At 42.9% G+C, this 20016-nt stretch overlaps 1 protein-coding gene across 2 annotated transcripts in view; it reads right to left on the bottom strand.

Annotated features, from left to right (window-relative positions):
• Positions 1 to 20016, bottom strand: part of LOC148673874 (dedicator of cytokinesis protein 2-like) — a 260919-nt gene that overhangs the window by 4678 nt on the left and 236225 nt on the right. For both annotated transcript variants that reach the window (XM_088630800.1, XM_088630801.1), the window contains 16 exons: positions 19409 to 19494; positions 18858 to 19014; positions 17860 to 17900; positions 15407 to 15497; positions 14207 to 14320; positions 12040 to 12129; positions 9185 to 9289; positions 8574 to 8715; positions 7854 to 7935; positions 7497 to 7581; positions 6867 to 6953; positions 6215 to 6391; positions 3164 to 3247; positions 2071 to 2208; positions 1379 to 1476; positions 9 to 129 (listed from right to left, as the gene is read on the bottom strand). In XM_088630800.1, coding sequence (XP_088486926.1) covers positions 9 to 129; positions 1379 to 1476; positions 2071 to 2208; positions 3164 to 3247; positions 6215 to 6391; positions 6867 to 6953; positions 7497 to 7581; positions 7854 to 7935; positions 8574 to 8715; positions 9185 to 9289; positions 12040 to 12129; positions 14207 to 14320; positions 15407 to 15497; positions 17860 to 17900; positions 18858 to 19014; positions 19409 to 19494 — 1698 coding nt within the window. The remainder of the gene's footprint in view (positions 1 to 8; positions 130 to 1378; positions 1477 to 2070; positions 2209 to 3163; positions 3248 to 6214; positions 6392 to 6866; positions 6954 to 7496; positions 7582 to 7853; positions 7936 to 8573; positions 8716 to 9184; positions 9290 to 12039; positions 12130 to 14206; positions 14321 to 15406; positions 15498 to 17859; positions 17901 to 18857; positions 19015 to 19408; positions 19495 to 20016) is intronic.

The following is a 20016-nucleotide window of genomic DNA, read 5'->3' as shown; positions in this document are numbered from 1 at the left end:
AGGTTTACCTGGACTGTGGAGGCACTCTTAGATCCTGATAGGGAGAGGAACTGGCTCCTTCTCTTCTCTTTCTTCTCAGCACTTTGTCTGTCTTTCTCTGGAGCATCCTTGGGGACTGAGCTACTCCGACTGATGGAGAGGGAAGCAAGAAAAGAGAAAGACAGAAAACCAGTCAGGCCAAAGCAGAGGAACCAAGAGACACAGGCGGAAAACAGAAAGAGAGAAGGGGACAAAGGAAAGGCAGGGATACAGAGTAATTGGAGAAAAATACATTGAGGTTTACAGTACTTACAGGGTCATCAGTGTAATTTTATTACACAAGTAAACAATCGGAAGCCTCAAATAGGTTGTTCTGCTTCAACTAAACAATGAGAGTTCATCTGATTTGTCAGCACCTGAGCTGCAGAGCACTATTGCAAGCTAAACTGTCCTCAGTGCCTTTTCTCCCAAGGTGGAAACAGGACTTCTATAGGAATTTAGTCCATTTCCTTCAAATGGAACCTTTTTAAATTATTAAATACTTGAGTTGAGTATGGTAACAATGAGATGGTTATTTGAGCTATTTAAATTCTTTGTGGCATTGAACAATTACTAATTGAATTAGTGATTGTGTGCAGTGTTACATTAAACTGACATCAACAAGCACAGTGATAGCAAAGCTGTACAGGGAAGATGCAGTAAGAAAGTAATCAGCCTCTATGAATTAGAGGACTGTGTCAGCTGAAGGCACTTTACACTTGCAAACATTGGCTGCTGTCTCTTCACCACACCACCCAGGGCTCTTTCAATCTTTAGTCATTCTCTAGACCAGCCTGTTCTTTCTAGATCACAGTCAGTCAATTCTGACAATGTCAGCAGCCAACCCTACTGTACACCTTTTCCCTCTCGGTATCCCAGTGCAATGTGCTTCAATTCAACTAGGCTATACAGTATATGTCAATTCCACCCATATTATCAAAGCCGATCTAGAAATTATGTAAGAAAAATGCACTATACAAAAAATGTAAAAAAGTAGAAGTGAGAAATAATGAAATCAGAATGAATCAAATGGACAATTAACAACATCACAAACTCAAGTCTTTGTCACCCTCCACTCTCCCTTTTTCCATCATCTTCCCTCACTTCTTTCTTTTACCTCCTTCTCTCTTGCATCCTTTCACTGCCCCCTTCCCATCCCCCCTCTCCCTGCCTCACTCTGAAGCTCCAGGTCTTGTCTTGTGTCCGGGCTGTAAAGGAGTGATGGGGTGGCCTCCTGCTGCCCCCTTGAGGAATTCAACATCCATCAGAGAAGCGGCATTTTTGTGTCAGACTGAAGGTCTCATCTTTCCTGTTGTCCCCTTTCACACAGCAAGTGTTTGGCTCACACACTCTGACTTACCTCTGCTTGGTCTTGGGCTCCTCGCGGACTTGAGAGACGGGGGACAAAGGCTTGTACAGGGTCATCATGGACCGTGGGCGCCCCCCACCTGTCCCTGGCTGGAGAAAGCAATGCCAGGAGTATTGGGATCACAGTACAGGAGGCAGAAGCTGCTGCATTGCCTTTCTCTGAATACGTTTACATGAGTAACAGAGAGTAAGGGTGATCAACACAGCGCTAATGGATACAGTGTCCCTGAGAGACAGAGGAGTACTGTAGCTCTATCCATCCAAAAGAGCATTCAGGCACAGAAGTGAGCCTGCAGGAATCGGGGACCCCAGAATTAGGATCAGACTGAACAGAAGACCTTCGAAAGACACGGTGTTATATGGGTAAGTTCTTGACCTCCTGATACAGATATCGCAAATTCACGTTAATTTATTATCATGATATTAATTATCATGATTAATAATGATCTTATTTATAAAAACAATGAGTTAATATGAAAATGAGTTAATGGATAGAAAACAGTATACAGAAGGAGCGACAATGCCAAATGAGGTGATTGAACTAACAGGACCACAGGGTTACTCAGTTTGATGGAAGGAAGGACTCTTGTCCCCTGCAGCTGCTGTGTCAGTGTGTTTCACCATGTGGGTGTGTCAATGTCTCAGTCAGTGTGTCAGAGTGCACGGAGCGTCATCCTGCCTCACCAGCTGCCTCATTCCATACTGCTTTTCCACTTTGCTGCGGAGCTGGGAGAAGCACTCCTCCATGCGCTGGTGGAACGGGCGCAGGTCCTCAGTCACCCGCTGGCCGTGCAGCTCTATCCCTTCTGCCAGCAAGGGGATCTGAGAAAGAGGAGCAGGTTAATAAAGGGGGGCGAGGAGGCTTCAGCCTGTGTAATAATAATAATAATAATTCCCTACACATACAGTATACAGTATAGCGGTTTTCTGGACACTCCACTCAGAGCACTTTACAGGTAACGGGGATCCCCTCCTCCACCACCAGTGTGCAGCCATACCTGGATGATGCGACAGCAGCCATAGTGCGCCAGTCCGCTCCCCACACACCAGCTCTCAGTGGGGAGGAGAGCAGAGTGATGGAGCCAGTTCATAGAGGGGGGATTATTAGGAGGCCATGATTGGTAAGGCCAATGGGAAATTTGGCCAGGACGCCGGGGTTACACCCCTACTCTTTGAGAAACACCCTGGGATTTTTAATGACCACAGAGAGTCAGGACCTCGGTTTTACATCTCATCCAAAGGAAGATTTATGTCTCAACTGAAGGACAGCGCCTTTTTACAGTATAGTGTCCCTGTCACTATACTGGGGCATTAGGACCCACACAGACCTCAGGGTGAGCACCCCCTACTGGCCCCACTAACACCTCTTCCAGCAGCAACCTTAGTTTTTCCCAGGAGTCTCCCATCCAGGTACTGACCAGGCTTATACCTGCTGAGCTTCAGTGAGTTGCCAGTTGTGAGTTGCATGGTGATATACAGTAGCTGCTGGCAATGTTTGAGGATGACAATCACAAAGCTTCAGTGGAGGAGACTGGACAATTTGCAACTACTGGTTAAACTATTTAGTTCTTTGAGTATTTGTCCATAGACTCTTATAACCCAATTTGATATGGTGGAGTAAGAGGAAAACACAGAACTTTCAGTACTTAAATGGAAGCGGAAATTTAAATAATTCAATTAATGAATGACAAAGCAATGGGTATCTATGGCCAGTCTTTGCTTTCTGTTGCAAACATGCTTCTTTTAATTACCAGATAAGGAAAATTAAATATATTACCTGCCAGGCAATTAAGTCCTGAAGCTGCAAGATCCTCTCTTTCTCCTCTGGGTGATCCCTCATGTACTCCTCTGTAAAAAAAGCCTAAGAGAGAGACAGATAAAGAGACAGACTCACTGATGCTCCTGGACACAGATGGATCATCACAGCCAATGGTCTTTTCTGTGTAGAATACTGTATGTGCAGAAAAATGGTTGATATTTTTACAGATCAGGGGTTTGATACAATAACAATATAGAGCAATCATTACATCAATATAAAGGTTCTTACACAAGCGTGCTATGCAAGTAAACTATAAAGGAAAATAAGCCCCTGAAGTCATGGAATACCGTTACACGGCACATCGATATTGTATTCTCCAGCACAGCTCGATAAACGAGCAGTACTCAGACCCAAACATAGATAGGAGAAATATTTATTAACGCTAAATAACACGACTGTACAATACACAACGATCATACTGTGATCAGATATGTACAGCTCTGTGAGCTCCAGGGCTCAACCTCCTACAGACATGATTGAAGTGGAACACATATGCACATACTGTACACTATTCACGGTTTTATACAAGTACAATATTTGGTATAACAATGTATGGAAAAAAGTACAAATATTCTACAAGTACTCTGTGCTTTAACATCCCATCCCCTGTTGCAGGCACTGAAACAAGGTTTGAAGACCTGGATGGGTGAAGAATTTTCCAGAACACTGATGATGATGACTGTCCTTATTCCTGTCTCTGTCTGTCTGTTCCTATGCAGTGTCTCTGCTGTCCATAAATTGCCTTTGTCCCTTCGTCAGTCCTTATGGAGACTAGCTTAATGGTCTCACTAAGAATGTTACAGACACTGTTGAATATTTATGTTTTAAAGTGGCTGTTTAATGATCAGGTGACGCCAAAATCACAACAATGTGTTCACACTAACCTGCAGGAAGACACACTATCCTCGATGAGAGAAATAATTTCCTCAATGTAAATTTTGTGATAAAGTAAAGTGGTTTATTGAATGGAACAGGTCAAGGTTTATTCCATGCTTAAAAGAAAAGAGACACCAGTTTTTTTTTCTTTTTCTTTCAACATGGAATAAACCTTTACCTGTTCCTTTGCAGCCTACTCATGCTGAAGCATCTCCCTTCTTGAAGTGGTTTATTAAATGTTATTAGTTGGTGTTATGTTAAATTGTTAAAACGACCTGCTAGTTTGGCATTATTATCTTTATGCATTTCATGATACTACCCTGATGGTACTCTCTGTGGAATTAATGGCTGCAGAGGATATTCTTGTCACATGCATTGAAAAGAGGCTGTCTGAGTAGTGTTATAAAATAAGGTGTTTTGTTTAGATGGCTAATTGCCTGACTGTGTGGAGCTCAATTTCTTCTTTGGACTGTCTGCTTTTTGTGTAGCTTTGCCTATCAGGTACACTGTTAACCAGACAACCTTGATAACATTGACTAGGATTCTTGACTTACAGGTAATGGGGACTCCCCTCCACCACCACCAATGTGCAGCATCCACCTGGATGATGCGACGGCAGCCATAGTGCGCCAGAACGCTCACCACACATCAGCTATCAGTGGGGACGAGAGCAGAGTAATGTAGCCAGTTCATAGAGGGGGGATTATTAGGAGGCCATGATTGGTAAGGCCAATGGGAAATTTGGCCAGGACGCCGGGGTTACACCCCTACTCTTTTCGAGAAACGCCCTGGGATTTTTAATGACCACAGAGAGTCAGGACCTCGGTTTTACATCTCATCCGAAGGACGGCGCCTGTTTTACAGTATAGTGTCCCCGTCACTATACTGGGGCATTAGGACCCACATGGACTGCAGGGTGAGCGCCCCCTGCTGGCCCCACTAACACCTCTTCCAGCAGCAACCTTAGTTTTTCCCAGGAGGTCACCCATCCAGGTACTGACCAGACTCACACCTGCTTAGCTTCAGTGGTTGCCAGTTGTGAGTTTCAGGGTGATATGGCTGCTGGCTTGATGTTAGTATGTATTTTAGTTTTTCTTTTCAAGGGTCAAGAATTTAAAAATCATTCATTTACATATTCATATTGATAAGTATGAATGGGAAATTGATTTTCATTGGAATGAAAAAAAATCTGTTCGCCATCTCAAAAGGGATTTTAAAATAGATTGTAAAGTTGAATATTCAATATACTGTATGAAGCACTTAAGATCACTCTGCAGATGAATCTCCAGTCAATTTCACCAATGCAATTTGCTTTAAATGCTGTTGAACTTACATTAAGCTAAAAAGTAAACCACTAACTAGTTCCCAGTATATGACAGAATATATATGTTTAATTGATATAAATATTTGTTCAACTAAAGATAGGCTCTATTTCACACAGGAATTATGGATTGCAACAGACAGGGTCCTTGGAGACAAAGGCAGCAGGATTGTCATCATGGATAGAGAACAGTACTTTCTAGAGGCGCACAGGTAACTAAAGAACCAGGAACACTACAGAAAAACAACACACTGATCTACCTGCCACTGCAAAGGAAATCTGACAAATCCTCCAGGGCGTGGTGGAGGCCACAAGGATCACAGTAAAACTTCTACATACCGTACTACCTAAACTTCACAAACCCCCGAGAGCTGCATGATACCACACATAGTATCATGCGGCCAACCCACAGTATCAGACAGCAGCAGAAAGTCCTACAGTTCTGCAGAATTCATTGACTATTATATCAGCCCAGCCTTCACCAAACACAACAGTTACATCAAGAAGTCTGTGGAGAAAATTAAAGCAAATAAAGCAGGACACCAGTGACGGCTATCCTCTTCAGGACTGACATCGCCAGCCTTTACACTAACATAGACAACAGCCAGCAATCCCACACATCACTGCGTTTCAATCCCAGCCAACAGGGCCCTCAAAAACAAGCTTGAAACACTGCTGGGAGGAAAGATCGTAAAGCAATGCAGAATAATCTCAGCCTACAGGAAAAACAAGAACTGACTGGATATCCTGGTAAGGAGCAAGCTCCCAGCATTAAACACCAGACACACACAGACTCAGGACATTGGACAGACCTTCTCGTACTTGGCGAAGCCGCCCATGACAGCAGCATCCACTATGCCATTTAGCAGCATGGACATGGGAGAAACAGGAAGACGGGCATCACCACGGTGCTGCCTCACCACTCGAGCAATCTTCTCATTGGTCGACTGCATGGTCTCCACAGCAACCTCCACAGGGCTGAGGGTCACCTGGAAGGCAGACAGCTGTGGTGATGTGGTGAGAAAGACACAGACTGGCAGCCAGGAAGAGATGGGCAGAAAGGGTGATAAACAGGAGGACAGAGAGACTCAGAGCTGGTGCTGCACACAGACAGAGAGGCTCAGAGCTAGTGCTGCACACAGACAGAGAGGCTCAGAGCTGGTGCTGCACACAGGCGGACAATGCTACAGGACCTTAAAATGACAATACACTCATCTGAGAATCTAAGTAGGGTAGAGGCAGCAAAGGGAAACAGACCATGATGAAATACAGGCTCAGTGACCACAGCCTCACCATAGAAACTGCACACAGGCAGATAGCCTTTCTGCCAGTGAGGAGAAGCAGGGACACAGATGCACTTTCTGGGATTAAACAAACATTATTACCAAAATAATAAATCTGCACACAGGTGAACAGAGACTCAGACCTTGTGCTGCACATAGTCAGACAGAACCACAGACTTACCGTGTCCATGCTGATGACCTCATACCAGCGCAAGATATCAGGTAGTTTGTATGCTGTTTCATAGGTAGTGCGTTCAATCCACATGGACTGAGAAAGAAGAACAAAATGACTGAGAGAGTGAGACAAAAAATGATTGAAAGGGAATTCAATTATCAAATTGACACAGTTCTCTTTTTTTCATCTTCATTTCAGCTGTGATTATATTCACAAGCAATTATCACATGCCAAGATGACAGACAGTATGACTGACAAGGTGACTTTCGAAATGTTTTGTTCAAGCCCCAGATATGTTCCATCTTTAAAACCTCCTAAAAAAGGTGAAGATCCAAACCATACCTGTGTAAGAGAGTGAGAGGAGGCTTCTGGTGAAATCCACCATCTTGGCTGAAACCTAAGCCATAGGGTGGCCTTGAGCCAAGATGTCAGATTGTTTAATTAGACACACCTGGGTTTTGATCGCAGATCTTGGGTGAAAGAGAACATTTACTGTTTCCCTGGAGGCGGGGTACCAAATGTCCACTCAGGACAATAACACAGTGCAGCCCTCACTACAGATGCCCCTGTCCCTCTGATCACACTCAGAACTATAACAATGCAGCCCTCAATAAAGACGCTCCTGCCCCTACTCACTGCAAATTCATTGTCAGGGTCTTTGGGTCCCTTTCTGATTGGCCGGGAGTATGTGAAGCACTTGACTTTATTGACCTTGTAGAAACTGGAGGAGACACAAGGAACAGAAGTTACAGCCCAATCTGAAACTCCCAGAGGTGATCTTGACAGACACTGCACTCTGCACTCATTTCATTCATTACTTCAAAATGTAAAATTGTGAAATATTTTGTTTATTTATGAACTTCTTTGAAACCTCTAACTGATTCTACTTTAGTTGGGAGCTTACAGATGCACGTGTGCACTGACACACCTACAGGAGGGATGAGGAGACAGGAGAAGGGGAGGGGAAGACAAGGAGAAGAGAGGAGTACATACTCCAGAATCTGGTCTGGGACACTCTGGTTCCTGATATGGGCTGGCTCCACCAGGACTGGCTGTACTGTAAAGCACTGGATATCTATGATTCAGTCAAGGACGTTCACCTCTGAAGGAAGAGAGTAAGTCACACATACTCGTGAGTAACATGAGTTACTCTGACACACGAGAGGGACTGGGGTACACTGAAACGCACTTGAACAATGCAACTCACTATAACAGGAAAGCACATCCATTAACGGATAGTGACACAAAGACACAATGGCACAGTCAAGACCATGAGATTTTGAAATGAGGTGATTTTGGGAAGTTTCGGTTCAAGAACTCAACTTGACTGTTTACACCACCAACTGCTTCAGCAAAAAGTTATGGGCATAGAGTATGAACACAGATTTGTGATTAAACCATGAAAATAAGAGGCATTTCAACCCAGAAAGGGGTCCAGAAGAAATTATCCTAATCCTTGATGAATTACTGTGGAAAGACTAATTGTCTACCTATTGGCAACTAAATAAGCAAGATGACCAAATGTTCAAATTTTGTAATCCTCATGTATGTTCTAATGTACTGAAGGAATATGAAAATTCTGAGAGCTGCACCTGAGACTGCAGAAGAACAATTATGTCACATTGTCCTGGTACTTCTTGTCTAGTTTTCATCATTCCCTGTGTTTCTGGACCTTGTTGTCTCTCTACCGTCTTTCCAGGTTTCAGAGGATACACTGTCCTGGAGAGCTGTGGATGTCTTCAGTAGGGGGTGCTGTGCTCTTCATCCTCTCTGCACTGGGGAACTGTGACAGCAGCTGCAGCTCAAAGTCTTCTCTCCTCTCATACTCTCGCCCACGGTGGATAAACACCTTGTTCTGCAGTGACGGAGTGTAGAAGGAGAGATCATGTGGGAAAGAAATGTAGTGGAGGAAGGAAGAAGCATCTCATAGAGAGTCTACATATTCAGAAAGACACTTTTATCCAGTTGAAGGCTGCGGTGGAGCCAGAGCCGTTCTTGACATGCAAAGTGTGCAAGGTAGTATACATCCTGGACAGGACGCCAGTCCATCGCAGGACAGACACACAAACACAGATACCAGGGTCAAATTTCACAGTAGCCATTTGACATATCTTACAGTATGTCTTTGGATTGTGGGAAGAAACTGGAGCATCTGGAGGAAACCCATGTGACCATGGAGAGAACAAACAAACAGACAGCACCCCAGGACCAGAACTGACCCCAGGGCCCCAGCACTGCGAGGAGGTAATTCTATACAGTGCACCACACCACCCATTCTTAAAGACAGTTACATGTCTTTCTATAAACACACACACAGTACTGACCCTGAGGAAGGAGGGGAAGCCCAGTCCATAGTATCCCACTGCAAAGTAATCTGGACTGGGGCGCAGCACCGTCATGATGTTCTGATAGAACTTCGCCTGGACCTGCTACTCTCAGAGAGTGACAGAGACAGAGAGAGACATCAGGAGATACAGGGGATACAGAGTGGCACAGAAAGGGCAGGACAAAGGGAGAAGGGTGTGAGAGTGATGGAGCTCAAGGATGTCCTGGAGGGCTGTGGATGTCTTTAGTAGGAGGCGCAAGGGAGAGAGAGATGGGGGACAGGTCTTTTTTGATGCTGGCAGAGACTCAGAATGGCATCATTGTGAGGTACAAAGAATAACTCCAAAAATCTGTATCCCAGGTAAATAGAAGTGAGACAGTGTCATTTGCATTTGTAATCGTGAGATTAACAGGAATAAGGACAATATAATAAATGTTATTTTTAAGAAATTGTATATAAAATAAATTGCATATATTTTTCATCATATTAGAACAAAATATAATCATATTAGAAAGAAAATATTTGCTGAACTTACTGATTACAGTATGACGCTACTGATGTATGATTACATTGCATTGCAGATTGTAAAAGTCAATATTTTGTTTTATATCTCTTTGAGACAATAATTGCATTAAATCTATTACCCACTGAGCTCCCCAAAATTGATGCGATAAATCTAGATACAATGTACAACAAATATTTAAAATTAGGAAAACATTCAAGTTTGTTAAATATCAACAAGGACAAAAATGAAACAAAATTGTAACTTGTCTGCACTGACAGTGTGAAGCTGTCAGCAACCTCAGATTTCTGTCATGGCAAGAACATCACAAGCCTCAGACAGATCAAGTTATTGAGTTTAACTCACTATAAAACCTGCTTCATCAGAGAAAGATTACTTACCTCCCAAAAAAAGAAATAGAAGAATCGATTGAACAGACGTACTGTATTTGTGTTGCTAATATTACAATGTTATCTAAAGAATATAACCCCAAAACATAGCAAACAGACAGAAAGGCCAATGGAGCATTCTTGATCAAATATTCTGAAAATCTATCAGTCAGGTGGAGAAAGTGTAAGTTTGGATCAAACTGCTTTCACCACAAACTAAAAGATTAGGGCAGAAATTAAAAACTACCAGGACCCAAAGACTTAAAGGTCAACGAAAGGTCATGGCAGGAGGTCAGAGTCCAGCTCCACACTGTAGAGCCCAGGAAAAGATGCCAGTGGACAGCATCAGACATGTCAGGAAGCTGCAGACCATGGGAGCAGGGACACAGGACATACAGTACAACTCTTACTTGTAATGGTGCAGAAAGGTCAACCCCAATTACAACGGAGGCACCAGTGTGAGCAGTAATGTAGGAAAAGGTTTTGTATTATCAATTCCTGAATGTTGAACACGAATATTTATACCCTACGCACACTTCTAAACTGTACAATAAAAACACAAAAACAAAAGTAAATGTATCTTGTTTTATCGATTGTAAAAAGCTTTTAGTTCGGTTCAGCTCCCACTGTTTGATGTTTTAGAAGCTTATTTAAAGCTGTGTAAGGGGGATGTCAACAATGTAATCAAACCAATGTTCTCAGAGAATCTGTGTGCAGTGGAAATCTGCAGGAAAAGGAATTCTGCACTCAGAGAAGTGGGTGAGGGAGGGCTGCGGTCCAATTCTGCTCAGTTTTTTCATTAATGAACAACCTCAGTAGTCTGTGGACTGTGATAGCACTCTACACAACAGAGAAACTACACTCCTGCTCTGTGCTGATGGCCTAGACCTGCTGTTGCCCACAGACCCACCAGGGAAACACTCCTCCAGATACTCTTACCAGGGTCTCACACATGTTCAGCAAACACATGTAAAGAAAAGGCATGCAGGGGTCTCTGCACTATGAAGAGACACTTCTTTAAAATTAAACCCTTTACAAAAATCTTCACCAGCCAAACTCCACCCAGACTGAGTGCGAAAGTGTAGCTCCAGTTGGAGTTCTGTAAAAATATATTTATCAAAAACAGCTCTTGACGACCAGGAAGGGCAGAAAATCTGTAAACGGTAATTCAAAAGAGACAAAGAGGCACTTCCTGCTATACTGTTGCAAAAACAAAGATGTAAGGGAGAAATATTTACAAAAACCTTAGGAATCAGGTGGCTGAACCTCCTAGAAAGCAAAACACTGATTCTCCTATTAGGACACTCTTCTTCAGCTAAGAATGCAGCTTGGCTCTACCCAAGTAGAGCGCTGTCCAAAACACTTGTCATTAAGCAGTTCTGACAGTTCTGACTGGCGCTCATGTTGGGTGGTGTAACAAGCACAGCAGGGACATTTGTTATCACTTTGTCAAACAGCCCAGAATGCCTGCCTGAAACAAGGTTTGATTGAATTAATCAGACAGAGGCAGATGGAGAGAGCAGGAGAGGAGGAGTAGGAGCTGAAGGCACCGTAAGGCGGACAGCCTCACTGGTCCCTGCAGAGTGCATTTTAGCTGAGTGGAAACAGTGACGTAGAAATATGGGCACCACACGAAAATTACCTGAAGATCCCAAATGAGCCCAATGTCTGTCAGCAAAACTGGCTCTGTGGTGGAGTGGAGGGATTATTTAAGCACTTCATCATGGGGTTTGGCACTCTGTCAGAGGTATTCACAGAACTGACAGACTCTCATTTCACCCTTTCTCCGCCCAGCTCTCTGTCACATCCATCTGTTGTGCTATCCCTCACCCTCTCTCCCCCGCCCTCCCTTCTTTAATATTAATTTCCTGATCTCCCACCCGCTCCTGCTCCCCTCGCAGTCTGACCTCGCTGCCCCCGCTGTCAGCATGACCAGCCCTCCGCCCTCCCACACTCACTGACCAGGATGGCGCTGACCATCTCGTAGTCGAAGATTTCATTCTCGTACTGCTGCGCCAGCTCCTTGCACAGCACCAGAGCCTCCTCCCACATCTAGAGAAGAGCCAGAGAGAAACAGACGGGGAGAGGAGTAGGGGTGGGTGTTGTCCTCCGTGTGACACCAGGAGCAGGGAGCCTCATTAGTGGCACTGAGGCTAAGAGCTGCACATTGGCTTCAGTCTCTGAGGGCCTTTGGTGACCCAGGAGCACATGAGCTCACAGGGGACCTGAGACCACAGGCCTGGGGCCTCACTGTCTCCAGGGTCGCCTTCTGCAGCCTGGCACTGTAGGGAGTCCTGCAACTCCTTGCACCTGCACAGATCTTTCATAGGCACTCCTGTTTCCTTAACTCACAATTACTTTAAGCCAAAATATCATTCTTTTACTTTTTCTTCTTTATGCTTAAATTGATATACTTATTAGATACGTACGGTATACATGACCTCCAAATGCTTTCTGAAAAAGTGAGAATTTTGTTTTTACAAAATGGTAAGAGGTGTCTTGTCGGTTGACAAAAAAAACTTGCAAGCCAAAGAGACAGGTGTCTGACAATGCAGTTAAGAAAACTACTGATGCTTAACGCACGAGACAATTCCTGGCTTTGTTCCGGTAAGGAATAAATAAAATCAAAATGCTTCAGCTTGCACTTAACAATTCCTCTTAGTATCTTTACCTCTATAAACATTTACTCAAGCTTTTAAATAAAGATTAGACAGAGGCCAAACTAACATTTTTTTCAGAATCAATAAAAAGCTTTCATTCTGGTGATACTATTTCCAAAGCCTGTATGTCTGGAAGACATTGTCTTCATACGGTGTTCAAAGACTTGTAGGCAGGCAGAGCCAGTTCCCAACAGACAATTCTGAAGTGCTGTGTCCCATGCACGAGAGGGCGCCATTATCAAATGTGATGTCAGATATTGTCAGCTGAATTGCATGACTAAAGAACATTAGGAGGACATTCAGTTCTTTTAACCTGTTTGTCTTTATCAATGACATATTCTAATCAACTGGCTGAGTGTTAAAGTAAGGCCAGAATAGAACACTATCCAAAAGTGAGCTTGAACAATAAACGACTATGTTTGCAAGTACACAAAATGACATAAAATGGCCTTTCTGGTGTGTGTCAGCCTCTTGATTAATACAGGGCATTTGCTGTTTGGTTGCTCATGACGGAGAAACTGGGAGTATTGTCCCTAACCCTTTGCTCCTACCCAGCTGCAAAGTTTCTGATAACTAGTGTAGTGCAACCAGAAACCAGAATCAGAGGGAGGAGATCGCTGTTCCCCCTGTGTGACAAACTGTATTAACAGTTATGTAAAACTGGGTTACAATACCACAGGGAAATAAAACTGCTTTCTAATTTGCCACCATCTGTCAAGAGAGCCAGACGATGCATTGGATCCTGGCACAGAATACTGTACCACTGTTTCCCCCATAACCAACTGACTTCCAGCAGATAACGAGATGATCAACACCTGAGAGAACAGACTTTAACTAGGATGTGATTAGGTCAATACAAGAGGATTTAGATAGTATTCAGAAGTAGGGTAATGCATAGAAAATCAAGTGTAATATCAGTACATATTTTTGCATTAAGGAAGGCAATAATGTGCAATATAGTAAGATCATAGAAGGCAAATAACTTAAAGGCATACAGTGGTAAAGGGATTTAGAGTTTGTAGATTAATTGTTCAGCACTGAAGCATTACACAAAATTAAAAAAAATAAAAACAGTGGTCTTAGATACATAAAGTGTGCATATTGTAAGCTGAACGATGAGGACAGGTGGAAAGTTATTTTGACTTGATAACTGTGGAAAAATTAAGCTTCTATCGTTGTTTTAAAATTGTCTTTCAACAAGTTTACAGTTCTATTCCATTGTTCAACAGTCTGCTCACATGTCTTTTAAGTGCTTAATGTCACTTAAATTTACAGAAATATAATGAACACAGGAGGGCTAAAGGTCATCTGTTTATTATGTTCTCACTATTGACGTTGTACTATACATTTTTGTATAACATTGGTTGTGACAAGACAACATAAGAGAGAAGAAGAAAAAACCTTAAACAGCTAAATGACTATGTGTTTGACTTTTCCAAACATTAGAAAATCAATGGATTTTTCGGTACCTTGCCCTTGTCAAAGTAGTCAATTATCTTGTTGTAGAGACTCTCCTTCACCTGTCTGTGGGTGTGCAGTGTCTCAAAGCCCTGCATCTGTGCTGAGAACGGCTCATCAGACCACTGCCAGGAAACAGAAACAGTGAGTCTGCACATGCAATGAGCACAGTTAGAATAAACATGCATATTTAACAGCCCAACCCACCCAGAAAACACACCCAGAAGAAGGGATGAGATAAGCACTGCATGCACACTGTGAGAAACTCAATAGAATTGTATCTCAATAATAACACAGTGTGTGATCTCCTGTCCCAGCCTGAGGAACAGTAAGCCTGTCTCTCAATAATAATAATAATAATAATAATAATAATAATAATAATAATAATAATAATAATAATAATAATAATACAGTGTGTGATCTCCTGTCCTAGCCTGAGGAACAGTGAGCCTGTCTCTCAATAATAATAATAATACAGTGTGTGATCTCCTGTCCCAGCCTGAGGAACAGTGAGCCTGTCTCTCAATAATAATAATACAGTGTCTGATCTCCTGTCCCAGCCTGAGGAACAGTGAGCCTGTCTCTCAATAATAATAATAATAATACAATATGTGATCTCCTGTCCCAGTCTGAGGAACAGACAGTGAGCCTGTCCCTCAATAATAATAATACAGTGTGTGATCTCCTGTTCCAGCCTGAGGAACAGTGAGCCTGTCTCTCAATAATAATAATAATAATAATAATAATAATAATAATAATAATAATAATAATAATAATAATAATAATAATAATAATAATAATCCAGTGTGTGATCTCCTGTCCCAGCCTGAGGAACAGACAGTGAGCCTGTCTCTCAATAATAATAATAATAGTGTGTGATCTCCTGTCCCAGCCTGAGGAACAGACAGTGAGCCTGTCTCTCAATAATAATAATAATAGTGTGTGATCTCCTGTCCCAGCCTGAGGAACAGACAGTGAGTCTCTCAATTAATATTAAAATGTTATTTGCTAATTGTTATTGCTGAGGTCTCTCTATAACTTATTGATTGTGCCAATGAATATCTTTGAATTGGAAATTTGAATTTCTGTTAGGGAAGAAGGAGTGGAGGAAGAGGGAGAGAGGTGAAGAAGGGGCAGGAAAAGAGCAAGAGAGAGCAAAAATGATCGATTTAGAAGGAAAGAGGGGGAGAGTGGGTGGAAAAGCCTCTTACCTTCAACAGCTTGGCGTGGAGTAGAAGAGTGAAGGCAGCCTCTGTGTAGTTCTCATAGCGTAGATGAAGATCTCTCAGCTTGTGGAGGTATCTGAGAGACAGAGAGAGAGAGATTTATTTGAGTTAGAAGTATTGACAATGTGAGATAAAGTACCATTTAAGTCAAAACTGAAGACAGAACTAGATACAGTACCCTGACTGGTTCAGACCCATGAACAGTTCCAGGTGCAGAACCCAGACACAGTCAGATCCATGAACACTGACAACACTGACACCCAGATACATGGACAGTCAATACCAGCACATGGCACTCTCTAATAGGATAGAGATAGTCTGGTCAAAACCAGAATACCCAGAATACCCAGGTGAATAAGCTCCAGTACCTTGACCTTCTAACATCATTAAATAAAATAACATACATTTAGTTGAATTAAGTTGTAGTCACACAGGAAATTTTCTTCTGTTCTCTTGTCTTGTTATCAAACAGTGGTTAAAGCTTAACAACATGTCAAAAACAATCCAACCAATAAAATCCATTGTTTAGGGTCATTTGTATTTTCCTAATAGACTAACGCATTTATGTTTATGCTATTTGTATTTATACTACAGTATATGCACCATTATGCACAGTTTTTGAACACGGGGGTATTTTATTAAGTGCAGGTGCTTTTTGCTCATTGCCTTTTTATATCCTTTTTTGGAATTGTCATCCATACACTTTATGTCCTCATTACAAAGATACAATATGTACAGTACACAAAGTACATACATACTAAATGAAGTATACCCCTAGTTCCATATACAGTGTGAATTAAAATGGAAATAAGCATAAAACACTGTATTATATACAGTACTGTAAGCAACAGTATGTACAATATGTATGCTGTACAAAATAAGTCTATGACCAACCTTGAACACAATATAACGTGTATACTACTGTACATAACGACTTTAATCAGCTTAATTTGTTTTCCTCTCTCTGTTTTTTTTCCAGTGATAAAAAGTCCATGGCTTCTCACTCTCTAAAAATCTAATGCATACAGAATTACCTGCCTGCTCAGTGAGCTCATGCTTTGCTGACAGTGATTGAAGCAGAATGACAGGGAGCCAGGCACCCTCTTCCATCAGGCTGCACGGTTCCTTGACCTGACAGGTGACTAAGAAACACTGGACTCAGAAGCTCAGGCCTCAGCCTCAGAGACTCCCTGACCAGTGTCTGCCGTTGCACTGTCCGTCCTCAAGCCCACAGAAGCGTGCCTGACAGTGTCACCAGCCTCCAGACCACAAGCTCTTGCTCTAGAGATGGAGCAGCTGTTGCTGTGATGTCTGATTAATCGGCTTTGAATGCCAGTCTTTCCCCGGGGCCTCTGTGTTAATTTGATTATTGTCGGTGACACATTTGTTTCTGTTGCACTTGTAATAGTAGAAGTAGCCTGGAGCCTTAGAGGCAAAGCTATTGTCTGTGTTTTAACTCGGGGCCCAACACCGCTACACTCCCTCTATCCGAGACATTAATCAGGAAACCCTGCCAAATGCACTCCGTTACAATGAGCTACTCCAGCCTGGGAGTCTGGGAAAGTATCTCTCCACATGCATCTCTATACAGCTTGGCTGGGCTGTATAAACAACAGGGCTGTGAATGCTTCTTTACAACAGGCACTTCACCAGAGGCAAAAGTAGCACACTCATGCATTGAAGGCGTTTGCGGATAAGAATATAAATACTTTATTCTAATGTAGCACTTTTCAGTAAGAAAGGATCAGATTGTATTGTGGTGTCCAGTGAATGTTCAGCTGCAGAGCACCATGAGGTTGATAATAGGCTGTTACATGTATACTGAACTACTGGTACTATTTACTGTAGGATGTCTGCATCTGTAAACTCTTTGTGATTTAATGCATTTAATAATTCCAACCTCTAAGATGTTTAGTACTGTCAGGGAGTGAAGGTACTTGATTTCTGATTTAGGCGAAGTGGTGGGTTAGAGTTAAAGACACAGTGGGAGTCATGCTATTCTCACCACTAAACCATGCGGCTTACCACAACACTATTAGAGAAGACTAGAGTTCCACCTTTAAATTATAGATCCCTCATTTGTTAATAAGAGCCAACACTGAATAAATCATCTAATTAGGAAAATAGGACAGTGTTTACTCTGTTATAAGATCACTTTATTGGCCATCTACAATTTCTTGAACTAGGAATTTGTCTTTTCACATACCCCAGCTTGCTCTCCATGAGACACAAAGAGAGGGAGAGAGTGGTAGTCAGAGTGCAGGGTCAGCAATTTATACCACACCCCTGGAGCAGCTGGGGTTAAGGGCCCTGCTCAGGGGCCCAACAGGGTAGGATTCCTCTGCCGACCATGGGATACGAACCGGCAACCTTCCAACTGCAGGCGCAGATGGTGAGCCACAGAGCCACCGCACCGCCACAGTGGATATTTTGCTTACCTGATATACATCTCCTGTCGGTCTATCTCCTTGTAGAAGTTCTGTTGAGAGGCAGACATGATACAGCTAAGTTCTTAGATTGTCTTGACACAACTTACATCAATTTAAAGCACAGAAACACATATTAAGTCTGGGTCACACTGCATGGTTTATCTAAAGTTGACATTTTTGAAGACTCCTGATGAATAAATACCTGCCTGATGGGTCAGTGTGATGGAGCTACTGTATATTGCAGCTTGCAAATACACTTGAGGCAAACTGGTTTATTTTAAAACAAATTAAAGTTGTGCTCTTACCTGTTGCAGATTATTTGCATTGTCCGTTGCAACATCAGACCAGGAAAAGAAAAGAAAAAAGAACTTGTTAATAGTTAAGAGGCCTTTAAGAGCCCTGTAGTAACAAGGGGAGAAGTTTTTAAGATAAAAGGCAGAATCCCAGGCCAGTGAGAATGTTCTGTCACAGAGCTCAGAGATGGTCTCACTGTACTTTTCCTGGGAACCCAGGCTACTACTAAGTTTTGAAGACTTTACTGTATCTACCATTTTTAAATCCTTATGAAGAGGTTTTGTAGAGTCTAACATCTGGCTTCGATAATTAAACTTCTCCTGGTTTTCATGGAAGACCTGAGCACCTGTGGGATTATTTACACCTCTTCTCAAATGGTGCCTAGTGTTGGTCAGCCTAGCAGGTGAAAGTCATATGAGCTAGAGAAGGAAACACAGTGCAGCACAGAGCACATGAAGAAATGAAGACTTAAGGACAGAGAGGAATATCTTAGGCAGAAGAGAGCACGTGAGACAGAAAGAAAGACAGGACACAGGACACTCTTCTCAAGGACAGGTCTGTGAAAGAGATGGTGAGGGAGAGACTGAAACAAGCAGAAGCTCAGTTGGTCAGAGGGGCGTGTCCTCAGAGAGTAAAACAGAGATGCAGGCAGGACAACAGACCTGCAATAAGACACCCAGAGCTGGAAAGAGGGAGAAGTGAACAGATAGTACCAGCAGGTTGACGGTGCAGCGCATTCGGTAGGCCTCATTATCATCGTACATCACGGCTCTGTAGTCCAAGAGGCGCTCCATCAGTCCGGTTACCAAGGTAACGAACTGCTGACAATGCCCTGCCAGGAAGGGGTGCTGCCTGTTGCACTCCAGCAGGCTGGGAGATGGGAGACAAGGAGAAGGGCGGAAGAAGAGGGGGGGGGGGCAGGGAGGGATGAGAAACATAAACAAGACAAGTCACTACAGTGTATTAGAATAAATCACTCAATCCCACTGGCAACAATGCTCAGTTGACATGACATGATAAAATGCCAGCGATAATGTGTTGTGGTCAGGGATTGGAATCTGTGGTGTGTTTAATGTTCTTGTGGCCAGTTGACTCCTGCGAGCTGTGCTCTATGATCCAGCTGCAGTGCTGAGGTGTGAGCACACACAGTGACCCCCCCATCCCCTCCATCCACGGGGGTGGACAGCCAGGCTGGGTGACAAGTTGTTCTCTCACTGACAGTCAAATATCCGCCAGGGTCTCCTGGAGTCTTCAGGGCACTCACGTTTTCTGGAAGAGCAGTTTGTACTGCTGGTCGCCACGGCCTCCCTCCACCTCACTGTCCAACTTCTTAATGATCTCATCTTCGAACTGCAGGGGACAGAGCACACCACACAGCCGGGATGCATCTAGTCTCTCTGCTAGTTTTCATGTATTCACGACTAAATGGACATCAGCATATCAGAAGTGGCTCATATTTCAAAGTCTAAGGCTACAATTTTTAGCTAATTTCAAGAGAAGTATCAAAACAAGATACTTTAAACAAGAGAAGTGTTTAAACTGGTATTTTTCACAAAAGGTTAATGTCTACATAGCTCATGAATAAAGAGAGTAGTGAAGTGTGTTACTGGAGATATACAGTATACAGATTTATTTCCCCATTACAATCATCCGTGCTGCAAAGACTGGATCATCTCAGGGGACCTGTAGAACCACAATTCTCTGGCTGCACTGCCTGTTACCTCTGTTCCTGCGCTGAGCACAAATGTACACACAGCATGCGGTATACTCCAGTGCCCCTTAGCTCTACACACTGGAGAGTTCCCAATTTCCAGTCACATAGTATTGTAAAACGTTGTATTGTTCCCCGATTCTAGTCCACACTGCTGTCAT

The sequence above is a fragment of the Lepisosteus platostomus genome, chromosome 4 (genome assembly GCF_059453375.1).
Source record: "Lepisosteus platostomus isolate fLepPlt1 chromosome 4, fLepPlt1.hap1, whole genome shotgun sequence".
Classification (NCBI taxonomy): domain Eukaryota; kingdom Metazoa; phylum Chordata; class Actinopteri; order Semionotiformes; family Lepisosteidae; genus Lepisosteus; species Lepisosteus platostomus.
This window is presented reverse-complemented; position numbering and strand designations above follow the sequence as displayed.